The sequence below is a fragment of the Saccoglossus kowalevskii genome, chromosome 16 (genome assembly GCF_978046115.1).
Source record: "Saccoglossus kowalevskii chromosome 16, keSacKowa6.1, whole genome shotgun sequence".
NCBI classification, from domain to species: domain Eukaryota; kingdom Metazoa; phylum Hemichordata; class Enteropneusta; family Harrimaniidae; genus Saccoglossus; species Saccoglossus kowalevskii.
Window position 1 is genome coordinate 22,791,331 of NC_140656.1, and position 14,608 is coordinate 22,805,938.

General features: G+C 35.1%; 1 protein-coding gene across 2 annotated transcripts in view; it reads left to right on the plus strand.

The window, feature by feature from the left end:
* Positions 1 to 14,608, plus strand: part of LOC100376246 (uncharacterized) — a 32,830-nt gene that overhangs the window by 12,171 nt on the left and 6,051 nt on the right. For both annotated transcript variants that reach the window (XM_006811739.3, XM_085491225.1), the window contains exons 8-19: positions 1,295 to 1,473; positions 2,163 to 2,306; positions 3,311 to 3,472; positions 4,139 to 4,254; positions 5,206 to 5,434; positions 8,014 to 8,296; positions 9,034 to 9,282; positions 10,100 to 10,256; positions 11,008 to 11,158; positions 11,770 to 12,003; positions 12,294 to 12,437; positions 12,904 to 13,084. In XM_006811739.3, coding sequence (XP_006811802.3) covers positions 1,295 to 1,473; positions 2,163 to 2,306; positions 3,311 to 3,472; positions 4,139 to 4,254; positions 5,206 to 5,434; positions 8,014 to 8,296; positions 9,034 to 9,282; positions 10,100 to 10,256; positions 11,008 to 11,158; positions 11,770 to 12,003; positions 12,294 to 12,437; positions 12,904 to 13,084 — 2,229 coding nt within the window. The remainder of the gene's footprint in view (positions 1 to 1,294; positions 1,474 to 2,162; positions 2,307 to 3,310; positions 3,473 to 4,138; positions 4,255 to 5,205; positions 5,435 to 8,013; positions 8,297 to 9,033; positions 9,283 to 10,099; positions 10,257 to 11,007; positions 11,159 to 11,769; positions 12,004 to 12,293; positions 12,438 to 12,903; positions 13,085 to 14,608) is intronic.

Here is a 14,608-nt window from a genome sequence, read left to right on the forward strand (position 1 = left end):
GGTACGGGTTGCTACAATATTGCAACATTGGTTTCATTGTCGACGGCGCTAAAGCCGATCGAGTGCGCCACTTGCGGCTCTCCTTTTACGATTTGCCTGAATCGTTTCTAAGTTACTAAGGAAGCACAAACCAAACGGCCGGCCATTTTTAGGGCCACGACATATTTTAAAAAGAGAACTACCGTTTCTGCTTTAATATACATTTTTATAGACTTGCTGACTGTTATGATTCAGAACGCGCTGCCCTGAAGGCAGAAAGCTGGCACAGTTATTTTGCGTTTATAAAGCCAACATAACGTGATTTCAATCATTCTCCAAGGTACAGGTTGCTACAATATTGCAACATTGGTTTCATTGTCGATGACGCTAAAGCCGGACGAGTGCGACACTTGCTTACCGGCTCTCCTTATGCGATTTGCTTGAATCGTTTCTAAAGAAGCACAAACCAAACGGCCGGCCCTTTTTAGGGCTACGACATATTTCAAAAAGAGAACTACCGTTTCTGCTTTTATATTTATTTTTATAGACTTGCTGACTGTTATGATTCTGAAAAAAATCAGCGGTGAACGCGCTGCCCTGAAGGCAGAAAGCTGTCACAGCTATTTTGCGTTCACCCCTTGTTTTACGCAATTAACATTTTTTATAAGTATCACGACAGTCTTCAAGAAAGTCAACTGTTAATACAACCACAGTCAACGAATAGATAATAGTTTGTTTTTTTTTGTGTAGAAAAAGACCCCCTGGGCGTGTGCCCGGATGACCTTAACTCCTTTATTGTGTCAAAAGTGGGGGGTGGGCGTTTTCCAAGGCATGGGCTCTTACCCGGATAAGTACGGTACAAGGGAATTTTATTGCATGTTGTAAGTTTTAGTGTTAGATCTTTAAGTTTCAATATGTACAAGGCATCAAATTTGGAACAAGATCACTAATCAAGTTCTAGATTTTGTTCTGTTATAAATTGGAGGAGGTTGATTCTAAAAGTCTTTCCAGGTCAGATTTTGAATTGTGTTTAGGCTAATGAAACAGTTTGAAAGTGGATGGTGTGATATGACTTGCACTAATCATTTGTTCAAAACAGTACTGTGGTTCATTTCTCACAAAAATTATGCGTATATAATGTAACTGTCAATCAATTTGGGTCAACTAAATAATTATTTACATTACAATCGCTTTATGCCATCATAGAAGTTATAGCCCTCCTACTAACCTGGTATGTAGGACTTATGCAGTGAAATGCCTCTTTCCCCACATGGCAGTTACATTTTTATGGATTTTCTATTCACTTACTTTTCAGAGGAGAAACCATATGAGTTGGCAATGTATTTGGATTTATTCATGTCCAATGTGTTTCCAAAATGGCCTGAGATATTTGCTATGGCAGATCGTACAATGAATAAGATAATCCAGGAAGATACTGACTTGGCAGATCATTTACAAGATTGTGCATTGAAGAATATAGACCTGGACGCAAAGGTAATGTGTCCTTAGTCAGTCAGTCAGTCAGTGTAACACATTACCATACGAAACCAACTGGAAAACCAATTGGAAAAATTATACCTGAAAAAAAATATCCACTCTTGCCAGTTGGTTTGTCCTTCATCTTCCTTCTTTTTTTTTTGAATGGTATTTGTTTTCTGACGATTTATATTTCCAACAAAATAATATCATACACAAGATAATCGATATGTGAGTACTGTTGCTGGACTACTATCCGATTTGTTTATTATGTGCTGATATCTTCAACTCTCAAATTTCTGTTGAATTTTTTTTTGTGAATTTTTGGTGAAAAAAAGTGATACTCATCTTTAAAACTATCAGTCTGATTGCTTTGTTTACTGTATTCTGCTTAATTTTCAATGTGAAATTTTCACGATTTTGATGAATTTATTGAATTTGTGAAGTCAAAATTTTATGAAAGTCACTGACTTACGAAATTCATGAAAATTTGTCTCTTTGAAAATTAAAGCAATTTACATAATTTATTGTTGATATTGTCTAATTTTGTTGGTAAAAACGTCTCATAAATGCTATTTTTATAATACCCGGTATATGAGATGTTGGTACCTTGGATAGCACTGTGTCCGATTTTATTTTATGACGATAACTGCCCATTGCATCCCAAATAATTTTCAGAGTGTCTTTTTTTTTATTATTCATTTTAGCAATTCCTTGTTCATCTTATTCATATTGAGAAAGATAAAGCCTTAGCACTGGGCAGAGCAACTCCTGGATCTGAGAAATCTATCATGATGTCTAAGGAATTATTGGCAGACCCTGTTATATTCATTAGAAAATGGATTGGAGAGGTGAGTTGAGTAACTCAATAGCGTCATGTGAAAAGTTATTCATGGAGGCATTTGATTCAAATAAACAAATGAAAAATGAAATCAAAATTTGCAGCATGCATAATTTTTATAACAGTTTTATGATTACGACAATTCTATTTTTAGTAGGAATATGTAATTGTGACAAACACTATTCTAGTAATCTATACTCTAAAGGAGAATTAATGCTTTTATATAGAAGAATTTATAATTGAAGAAATAATTAACAATTATTGCTATCAGAGTGCCAAAGTCATTTCAGTTACTTTTCATAAAGTCAACCGACACGATGGTTTTCATACTTTTAGCTCCACTCCACAAAATCCAATTCCTTCAATATTTTATATGCAGACTCCTGGACCTGAGTCAAATTTGTTCATTTTGTGATAATACTTTTTTGTAAAAAATGCTATTTTTGACATATTCTTTATTGTGGCTAGCCCAGTTGCTTTGATATGTTATTTGTAGATATATTGGATGGACCTGTGACTGATTGGTGATAATAAGTTATATTTTTGTTATATTATTGGTAATGCTATTTTAAACCATCTAACTATACAGCCAAGCTATATCAGCCAACAGGTTGCTTGTTGAAAAGTTATGATCAAGACCTTTGGCCAAACAATTTTTTTTCCCATCTTGTTCAATATTACTGTGAAATACTTTATTTTCGCTTGGAATTAATTTTTCCTATTTTCGCTGAAGGAATGATTCAGTGAAAATAAAATCCAGCGAATATACCTTTTTTCCTATATTTCACATTCAACTTGTCAGAAATCAGTGAAAATAATTCCATACAAAACACCTAAAAACACTTTTCAGCAAAAATTAATTCCAGCTAGAATAAAGTATTTTACAGCAACATAGAAAAGTACATGAAAATGTGGCACCAACATTTTGTTGGGCAAAATGGTGGTTCGAGCTCTTGTATGTCTTCCTTGCTGCATCTTATTTTTTTCAATGTTTACTTGGCTTTGTTATGTCAGGGTTTTGTAGGCGTTCTTGATGGCCAAGCTGTTCTGTATGTGTGGGATCAATGTTTTATGAATAAATGGAAACATGAAGTCATAGAAAACGTCTGCCTTGCTATCATATTGTTATTAAGAGAGATGTTCCTGGAAACAACAGACTACCATGAAATGAAACAGGTTTGTCCAAATTTTTTCAAGCATATTAGCATGGGTGAATCTAATAAAAGACGCTCACATCTAAATCTTATATGTGATTTAAATATTCTATATTGAAAGCAGCTACTTCTATTAAAAAGGTACAATGTATCATAGTGGACACGACTTCTAATAGAACATCTACATGTACACATATGAGAAATGGTGAATTTTTGGTTCTAAATTGTTTAAACAAAATTGGTTGTGAATTAAAAATTCACAAAATGTTTCTGTTGCTCAAGCCATGCATTCAAAAACAGTGCATATATTTTCTGTGCATTGTCATTGTACAGTTGATATTAAAATTAGCTTGTAACAGAATGTCCTGCAAGAAAGGGAAAAGAATGTTTGAGCTCATTAATCCAGGATATTAAGAATTGCACATACCAGTTCAGCATAGAGCTGGTATTTATTCTAGATTTGTTTTGTTCTTAGTTTTAATTTTATTTAGTATGATGTGAAATACAATACCCATTGATTTGTGGTATATGCATAGAATTTATTAATTCTACCATACATCTATAAAGGCTCTCATATCTTGCGTTGAGTGTGTTGTTTGAGGTTTGTTTTTATTGATTGAAAAATGATAAATACTCTTCAGATAATGTGACTTTGTTTGATTTGTTCAACTTTATTGTGTTTTATCAGGTGTTTCTGCAACAGCCGGCCAGATTGTACACTGCAGATATCCAGAGAGCATATTTACATTTATCCAAAGGAGGACCAGTGTCAGAGGTACCTCCACTAAATAGATACAGACCTCAGTGAGTACTGTCATAATTAGTGAATTAGTTTACGCACACTATATTTTGCCACTTCATTATTATGTGTAAGGGGAAAACAGTCTAAAACAACTTTGAAGTCCAATTTTAAAACTAATCCTGCAAATGTACATCTTTCAAAATAGGACTTGACAAGTTGGCACAGACCAGTAACACAATTCCCATAGTTGACATTTTTAATGTTTTGTCCTGTATCACTCATTCAAAATTCACTTATTATTTGCAAATACATAGTGACTGTTTCCCCACCATCTCAAAATATGGACCATGGTAGAAAATAAAACAATAATCAGCATTGATTGTATGCACGGCACATCTTGGATGTTATTTTACATGGTCTAAACATCGTCAACATCAAAATAATTTAATCTGACCACGGATTACACTCATCCCAAGACAAAGAACACTCAAAAAAAACAAAACTTTTTATATAAATATTAATGAAAACAGGAATTTGAGTACTGTAAACACTCTAATTTAGTCATCATTCTAATTTATAGGTGTAAAGTGAAACACTGAAACACCCTTTATGTGGATTAATCGGATTTACATCTCGGATTTTAAAATTGGAGGGAAACACTGTGATTGGTTTGCCATGTGAGAAGTTTACTATTGATTATACATTGCGACTTAATCTGCTACAAAGTTGCGACTTCTCTTGCGCTCGCTGTGATAAGAGCATATTTGTGATCATTACATGAATGGTTTACATAAACTGATTTGTGTTTCTTTGTAATAGACATACATGCATTATGAGGTGAAATCAAGCATGAAACTGATTCATCTCAGTGAATAATGCTTGGAATCGAATGAAATGAAAACGAACCAATACAGAAAGTCATTGTTTATCGATATAAACTAAATACAAATGAAAAATAACAATTACAATTAAACAACAACAAATGTGAATACCTTTGTTTAATATATCGATAGGGCTGGATTATTTTCAAGGAAGCCAACTCCTAAAGCAGCTGCAAGTCCAGTAGTGTCCAAATCACCAGATGTACCAGTGCCTAGCCGAGTTTCTACGATCAGTGACAACATAGAACCTGCAGAATTGAAACCAATCGGTGTGAAGAAATTCAAAATGACGTTGGTAATATTACAACCTCCTGCTGTAGATGACACTAGTCGACTCAATACAGCTGAAAAATGGAAAAAAGTAAGTTTTGTACAAGTGTCGAATTCTATCATGCTGCTGAAAGTCATCAAACCTCTCTAATGCAAGGTGACTATGTTAATTGTTAACTGTACTCGCCCTAGTACCAGATTATATCATTATCTGTAATCATTACAATCGGCTGTAACATAAGAATCAAGGTCAGCTGCTCATTTCCACCACTATACTGTCTGTCAATGCCTACCTCCAGACCTGCCAAATTTAAGAACCTTCGCTCCGCTTTGGTAATTGTTGTGGTACTCCCTGGTTTCGTGACATTAGTCGTGTCAGAGGATTTTGTTCTCATGGTGGATATCAGTCTACACACACAAACACTGATTTGCCACCCTCTTGGCTTGTCATTTTCCTCAACACACTGATCGCGCGGGTGAACACGGTGCTTTTCAGCGCTCCCGGTTTGTTACAGGTTTGGCCTCATGGCTTAGTAGTGTCGGTTTTCAGCTTTAAAACATATTTTTTATGTCCTGGGTACGACGTTAAAATTGCATCCGGTTGCGGAGTTTTTGTACTCGGGAGAATGAGGTTACCCTTTGCCGCAACTACCTCCAGGTCATCCTTGGGCAAGGTGTAGCACCTGTGAGCCTTGGGTGCCAACTTCCCACATAACAAGTTCGGTTGACGTCAGTAAGGGCATACGGTCGTAAAACTCCTGCACAAATAGATCCGCACAGGTGGACAATTTTTCATGTAAATATGTAGATATTAGTTTCAGTTGTACTTAGCATTTGGCAGGGGGGATCGTAACCTCTTGTGGTGAGAACCAGTGTGACTGGCCTGCCAACGGGGTGCTAAGGATTTCATTGGAAAAGTTATCAGTTACATCCGTTAATGTAATTTTGTTTTACATACCCGTAAATCAAAAATCACATCATGGTACAATATATTGCACTGCATCACATCACATATCATTACATCATAGTACATTATGTTGCACTGCATCACATTACATTACATATCATTACATCATAGTACATTATATTGCACTGCATCACATTACATTACATATCATTACATCATAGCACATGATATTGCACTGCATCACATTACATTACATATCATTACATCATGGTACATTATATTGCACTGCATCACATTACATTACATATCATTACATCATGGTACATTATATTGCACTGCATCACATTACATTACACATCATTACATCATAGTACATTATGTTGCACTGCATCACATTACATTACATATCATTACATCATGGTACAATATATTGCACTGCATCACATCACATATCATTACATCATAGTACATTATGTTGCACTGCATCACATTACATTACATATCATTACATCATAGTACATTATATTGCACTGCATCACATTACATTACATATCATTACATCATAGCACATGATATTGCACTGCATCACATTACATTACATATCATTACATCATGGTACATTATATTGCACTGCATCACATTACATTACATATTACATCATAGTACATTATATTGCACTGCATCACATTACATTACATATTATTACATCATGGTACATTATATTGCACTGCATCACATTACATTACACATCATTACATCATAGTACATTATGTTGCACTGCATCACATTACATTACATATCATTACATCATGGTACAATATATTGCACTGCATCACATCACATATCATTACATCATAGTACATTATGTTGCACTGCATCACATTACATTACATATCATTACATCATAGTACATTATATTGCACTGCATCACATTACATTACATATCATTACATCATAGCACATGATATTGCACTGCATCACATTACATTACATATCATTACATCATGGTACATTATATTGCACTGCATCACATTACATTACATATTACATCATAGTACATTATATTGCACTGCATCACATTACATTACATATCATTACATCATAGTACATTATATTGCACTGCATCACATTACATTACATATCATTACATCATGGTACATTATATTGCACTGCATCACATTACATTACATATTACATCATAGTACATTATATTGCACTGCATCACATTACATTACACATCATTACATCATGGTACATTATATTGCACTGCATCACATTACATTACATATCATTACATCATAGTACATTATATTGCACTGCATCACATTACATTACATATTACATCATAGTACATTATATTGCACTGCATCACATTACATTACATATCATTACATCATAGTACATTATATTGCACTGCATCACATTACATTACATATTACATCATAGTACATTATATTGCACTGCATCACATTACATTACACATCATTACATCATGGTACATTATATTGCACTGCATCACATTACATTACATATCATTACATCATGGTACATTATATTGCACTGCATCACATCACATAACATTAAATTTTCTGTTTAACACAAAATGCCACATTGAATCAACTCCTCAATCAATATGCACTGTAGACAGAAATTCATTTTCATTATAATAATTTTGATGATATAACAGACTTTTACATACTGAGTATACAATTAACACATCAGTACAGCAAGAATAGATGTTTTATTTTGATACTCCCTTACAGGAACAGTTTCGTGCTCTGTCCTACTTCGAACCAGACCATGTCAAGGTAGCGGTGTCAGTATTCTACGGTAAAATAAAGCTGCGAACCACTCATTCCAATGTGAAAGCCAGGCATGCCAATCAATCAGTCACTCAGGCTAACCAAAAGACTTATTATGTGGAGATACCTGAAGAAGAGATGATTTTTTATAATTTAGACCCATCAGGTTTCCATGGCGCCCGTGGTAAACATAGCCATCCCTATGCTATTATCAAGGTCTTATATCAGATACCACCTGGGAAAGGTTAGTGTGTCATTATTACAACCAGTATTTAGATATGAATCACATATTTAGTTACATTTTGACACCATCTACAAAATATTTTTGTACAGTCTGCTTCTACCCACTAAAAGGTTGATAAAATTGGCAACCTTTTGATCAAAAACTAAAAGCAATATCTGAAAAAGTCTGTATAGTCAAATATAAGAATAGTTGTAGATTTGAATACAAATACTGATCGCTGGTGGCCTAGTGGCTGTACAACCAGACTCGTGATTGGTTGAATCCACTGGTGGAGATTCATTCACTATCTTTGGGATAACCTTGATTAAGGTCCAGCAAGGCCTCTTGGTGCTTGTAAAGCACATTACATTGCTGTTAGGCCATTATGATGATCCCACAGTATGGGATTTCTGGTGCAAAATGCACAATATATTATCACTCACACTTGTATATCATTCTTTGTTAATTTCTAGTCGTCTTCTTCTGTTACTAATAGTACCCCTTGAACAATTAAAGTAAGTCTGAGCATGAAGGTAGACAATACTGCCTCATGTTCAGGGTGGTAACATTTACAAAAGTGTTTATACTCAAGAGGTCACATACTGCATACCTAACTGTGATGTATTTTATGACTTATGATACATAGTGAGTCATGTAGAACCCATTGTGAGAGGGTCTATCGTATCTCATTTATTCTGCTTCGATATTACACAGTATCAATTCTGCTTTCATAATGAGTTTATAATGTTTTGATATAGATGGTCAAATACAAACTGTGAACCTTGGCTGGGTTCAGCTGCCCTTGTATGAACAACAACAACAGACTGTAGATCAACAACAACAACAGCAGAATGTAGATCAACAACAACAAAAACAGACTGTTGATGAACAGCCCTCCTCGACATGGGTTATCTTGGCAGGCGATAAGAAGCATTCAATCAGACCTGGAGCTGCGCCGGACCAACAGCTTGAAATAGTAGACCCTGAAGTTACTTATACACAAGATGGTATGTAACAGAAAAAAACAATTATTTTGAGTCTGAAACGTCAGGGTTTATTCTGCCTTATCGGGTTTGATCTACTCATGTTATGACAGCAGCTCATCTCAAAACTCAGTCGCTAGTAAATATTCATTCAGAATTATACTTTTAATACTTATTATGTGCATCTTTGATTAAATATACTGTGAGAATGAGTCAATCATCATTTTATATCATTTGACAAATCAAAAATAAATTTATATACAACAAAAAACAGCATAAAGACAATGTCAGACTATTCTCATGTTTGATTGTGGAAAGATGAATTTTGGCATATTGGCCAAAAAATTTGTTGCAGATTGTAGGAAACACATGTTAGGGAGACCTACTGTAGGTAGGGCTTGTTGCAACTCAGTGCTTTTTCACATAGCAATTTCTGGCAGTGATAGATCAGAATTGGAGAGTGAGTAACAGTGATTTTCACTGAAGTTATAGGGAGTCACAGTGCTTTTTACTGGGGTTCTAGGAAGTCACACTGTTTTTGACTGGGGTCCTAGAGAGTCACACTGTTTTTGACTGGGGTCCTAGAGAGTCAGTTACTTATACTTGAGTTCTGTGAGTCACAGTGACTTTTACTGGGGTCTTAGGGAGTCATGGTGACTTTCATTGTAGTCTTAGGGAGTTAAAGTGACTTTCACAAAATTTTGCCCTCCTAAATGCCCTAAAATTATTGAATCACATTAATTCTAGCAGTGGAAATTGACAATATCCATCGCAAGTCTAGCTGGGCAACAATATTTTAGGTATTTTGCTGTATAAATAATACTCCCTTCCTGCATTGCAGATTTTCTACAGAAAGGATCTGATTTAGAATTCAGAGTGTTTGATTTGGAGGTGGAACCACCAACAATAAAATCACCAACACCACCACCACCGCCCCCACCAGCTAGACCAGGTGAACCGCAACAACCAGCTCAAAGACCTATAAGTCCCTCTCCAAGGTGAGAGATATGCAATAATACATAGATATGTTATGCATCACATGATTACATGATACACCACTATCCCTTACAATGCATGAGGTCAAAATACTACATCACATTCCCTTTATACCATATGCATTACGATGTTATGTTTGATAAGGTTTGACAAGCTCAACAGGGTCTTCTTTCCCCACTAATTCTACACTACACTGTAATACATTGATATTAATGTATTACAGTGTAGTCACTTCACTGCAAACATTACGTCTCGATACCATATACCACTCTATGTTACACCACACTGCATTACATCACAATACATGTAAGCATAATACCTTATGCTACCTTGCATACACATTACAACATGCATAAATTCCAATATCTTATACCATCCTACATTATACTAGAGTGCTTTACAATTACTGTAAAATACTTTATTTTTGCTTGGAATTAATTTTCCCTATTTTTGCTGAAGGAATGAATGATTCAGTGAAAATAAAATCCAGTGAATATACCATTTTTCCTATCTTTTACATTCAACTCGTCAAAAATCAGTGAAATTAAATTCCATACAAAACACCCAAAAAGTCCTTTCAGCGAAAATTAATTCCAACTAAAATAAATTATTCTACAGTATATCACAATGCATTATACCATACTACATTACACTACAATACCGATACATTATATAACAAATTCTCATACTATATTTTTCTGTAAACAAATGTAAAATATTATTGTTTTGATTTTGATTTCTTTGCACATGCAGTGAGGATTTCAATCCCCGTTTAGAAGGTGATCCATGGGTGGCACATAAACCCAGTGTTGCAGTGTTACCATCTCCTACTGATCCTAAAGATGGTTTGGATCTCTACATTGATGGTGTTCAGTACATTCCAGATAATGCCACCATTATAAAGGTGAGTATACAAGGTATTCATTTACTTCATGTATAATAGAGATATAATATGGGTACATCACAGTATAATACAGAGGCCTATCATCAAAGTATAATACAGAGGCCTATCATCACATAAGCCTAAACCAATGATCATAATAAGTCGTATTTAATATTATTATTAACAATAAGTTGTCTACAAATACACAAAATTCTTTGATGATGATTATCGTAGATGTTAATTTGACTAAAATGAGTCATAAACTGAATTCTCGATCCAGAATTGACCAGGAAACCACTAGTATTATATTGTATGATATAATTGTATTGGTCCTAACTACATGATAATAAGAAACATCTAATTTGTATTCATATGTGTGTCTCATTATGCAATGATTATTGTGATCTCTGAGTGATTAGGAGCCTGTGAAATAGACTGATGTTATCACCTCAATTTCATCTACCGAGTAGTTATGGATTTAAAAGTCTCAGAACCACTGAAGCAGGGCTTACAATTTAAAATTTATAAGACACCCATTATCAAATCTTCCTATAGAGCATAGGAATATGTACTTCCTCAAACTGTTAGTATGTGTATAACTGTAATCATAATCACAATGATTTTACTCTCAGGTCACTGGTCGTCTGATGACCCCAGCAGTCAAGTCTTTAGAAGATATAGCTGCATATCCCAGTGTCAAAGGTCCAGCACGTTGTCCTGTGTTCAAGTACAAGTACCCAGTAAAGGAGGGATTAGTAGAATCTAATCTAGTCATATTAAGGGTTTATACAGTAGATAAAGATACTAAGGAATTGGTTGTAATTGGATCTTGTATGATGCAATTGTTTACTAAGCAAGGAGACCAGGTCAGGATTATCGATTTATTCCTTCTCTATAAAGTGTTATTAAAACGAATAACAAATCGTGTGTTACTTATAATTTTTGGAGCGAGCTAGGGGGTTCATGTGTGACACTTTTTAACAATATATCATATACGTTTGGAGGTATTGTGTAGCAATCTATTTGTCTAATAGCTAGGGAGTTCATATGCAGCAAGCAACCTACAGTGTTCTCCCCAGGATTTTGGTTAAGGATGGCAGCTAATTTAAATGACTTGGTGAATCTATAATATTTGTGATTTTATTGTGATTTTTAGTACAAGTTGAATGTTGGAGGATTTCAACTGCGGATTAAATCAGGATTACCGGATACCAGTAAACCACTGAATGGTAACTCAATGGATGCATTACCCAATGTACCAGGATGCTCTATTCTCATCAGAATACTACCCAGAAGTGAGGTAATGATAGTTTCAATTACTGTTATTCTATCAGTCAGATTCTTTCAAGAGCTAAAGCTGAATTTCACTAAAAGAGCAATTTTTATCATGGACATAATTAGGACTTTGGATGGTGACATCTTGTGTCATCCTGGATTCATGCAACAGTATGGATTCATGCAACAGTATGGATATGGCTTATAGATGACCCACATCCTGGCATTTTTAGTACCAGGATGTGTGACCTTTTGGAGGTCATGCATAAAACCTATTGAACTGTATACATATACTGCCATAATATTTTTAGATTTTTCCTGAATTTGTGAAAATTTGTCTCATGAAACTAAAACATTTAGATTATTAGCCAATAGAAATGATCGTTGCATAGTGGTTTGATATCTCCAAAATTAGTAGCCAATCAGAAAAAATCTTACATATTCTGTTTTATACATTCAATGAGCACAAGTATTACATTATCACATTACAGACTTATATTGAAGCTGAGGATTACAAGAGTGGATACTACAGGAGTCAGCAATGTGAACCGTACATCTCAGAGGTCAGAATATTAGAGCATTATGTCAAAGATGATAAGTTTCCACTCTCAGTGACGGAAGCTATACATAGGTTACAGATTGATGAAAAGAAAGCAACAGTTGGTACATTAGGTGAGTATTTTTGTCTCAGACCTCAAAATGTCATAGGCATATTGCAAAATTCTCAGACCACAGGATGTACATTTGCGTATTGCAAAGTTCTCAGACCTCAAAATATGCATAGGCATATTGCAGAGTTCTCAGACCTCAAAATGTGCATAGGCGTATTGTAAAGTTCTCAGACCTCAAAATGTGCATAGACATATTGCAAAGTTCTCAGACCTCAAAATGTGCATAGACATATTGCAAAGTTCTCAGACCTCAAAATGTGCATAGACATATTGCAAAGTTCTCAGACCTCAAAATGTGCATCGGCATATTGCAAAGTTCTCAGACCTCAAAATGTGCATAGACATATTGCAGAGTTCTCAGACCTCAAAATATGCATAGGCGTATTGCAGAGTTCTCAGACCTCAAAATGTGCATAGACATATTGCACAGTTCTCAGACCTTAAAATGTGCATAGGCATATTTGCAGAGTTCTCAGACCTCAAAATGTGCATAGGCATATTGCAGAGTTCTCAGACCTCAAAATGTGCATAGGCATATTGCAGAGTTCTCAGACCTCAAAATGTGTATAGACTTAATGCAAAGTTCTCAGACCTCAAAATGTGCATAGTCATATTGCAAAGTTCTCAGACCTCAAAATGTGCATAGACATATTAGAGAGTTCTCAGACCTCAAAATGTGCATAGGCATATTGCAGAGTTCTCAGACCTCAAAATGTGCATAGGCATATTGCAGAGTTCTCAGACCTCAAAATGTGCATAGACATATTGCAGAGTTCTCAGACCTCAAAATGTGCATAGACATATTGCAGAGTTCTCAGACCTCAAAATGTGCATAGGCATATTGCAGAGTTCTCAGACCTCAAAATGTGCATAGACATATTGCAAAGTTCTCAGACCTCAAAATGTGTATAGACATATTGCAAAGTTCTCAGACCTCAAAATGTGCATAGACATATTGCAAAGTTCTCAGGCCTCAAAATGTGCATAGACATATTGCAAAGTTCTCAGACCTCAAAATGTGCATAGTCATATTGCAAAGTTCTCAGACCTCAAAATGTGCATAGACATATTGCAGAGTTCTCAGACCTCAAAATATGCATAGGCATATTGCAGAGTTCTCAGACCTCAAAATGTGTATAGACATATTGCAAAGTTCTCAGACCTCAAAATGTGCATAGTCATATTGCAAAGTTCTCAGACCTCAAAATGTGCATAGACATATTGCAGAGTTCTCAGACCTCAAAATGTGCATAGACATATTGCAAAGTTCTCAGACCTCAAAATGTGCATAGACATATTGCAAAGTTCTCAGACCTCAAAATGTGCATAGACATATTGCAGAGTTCTCAGACCTCAAAATGTGCATAGACATATTGCAAAGTTCTCAGACCTCAAAATGTGCATAGACATATTGCACAGTTCTCAGACCTCAAAATGTGCATAGACATATTGCACAGTTCTCAGACCTCAAAATGTGCATAGACATATTGCACAGTTCTCCGACCTCAAAATGTGCATAGGCATA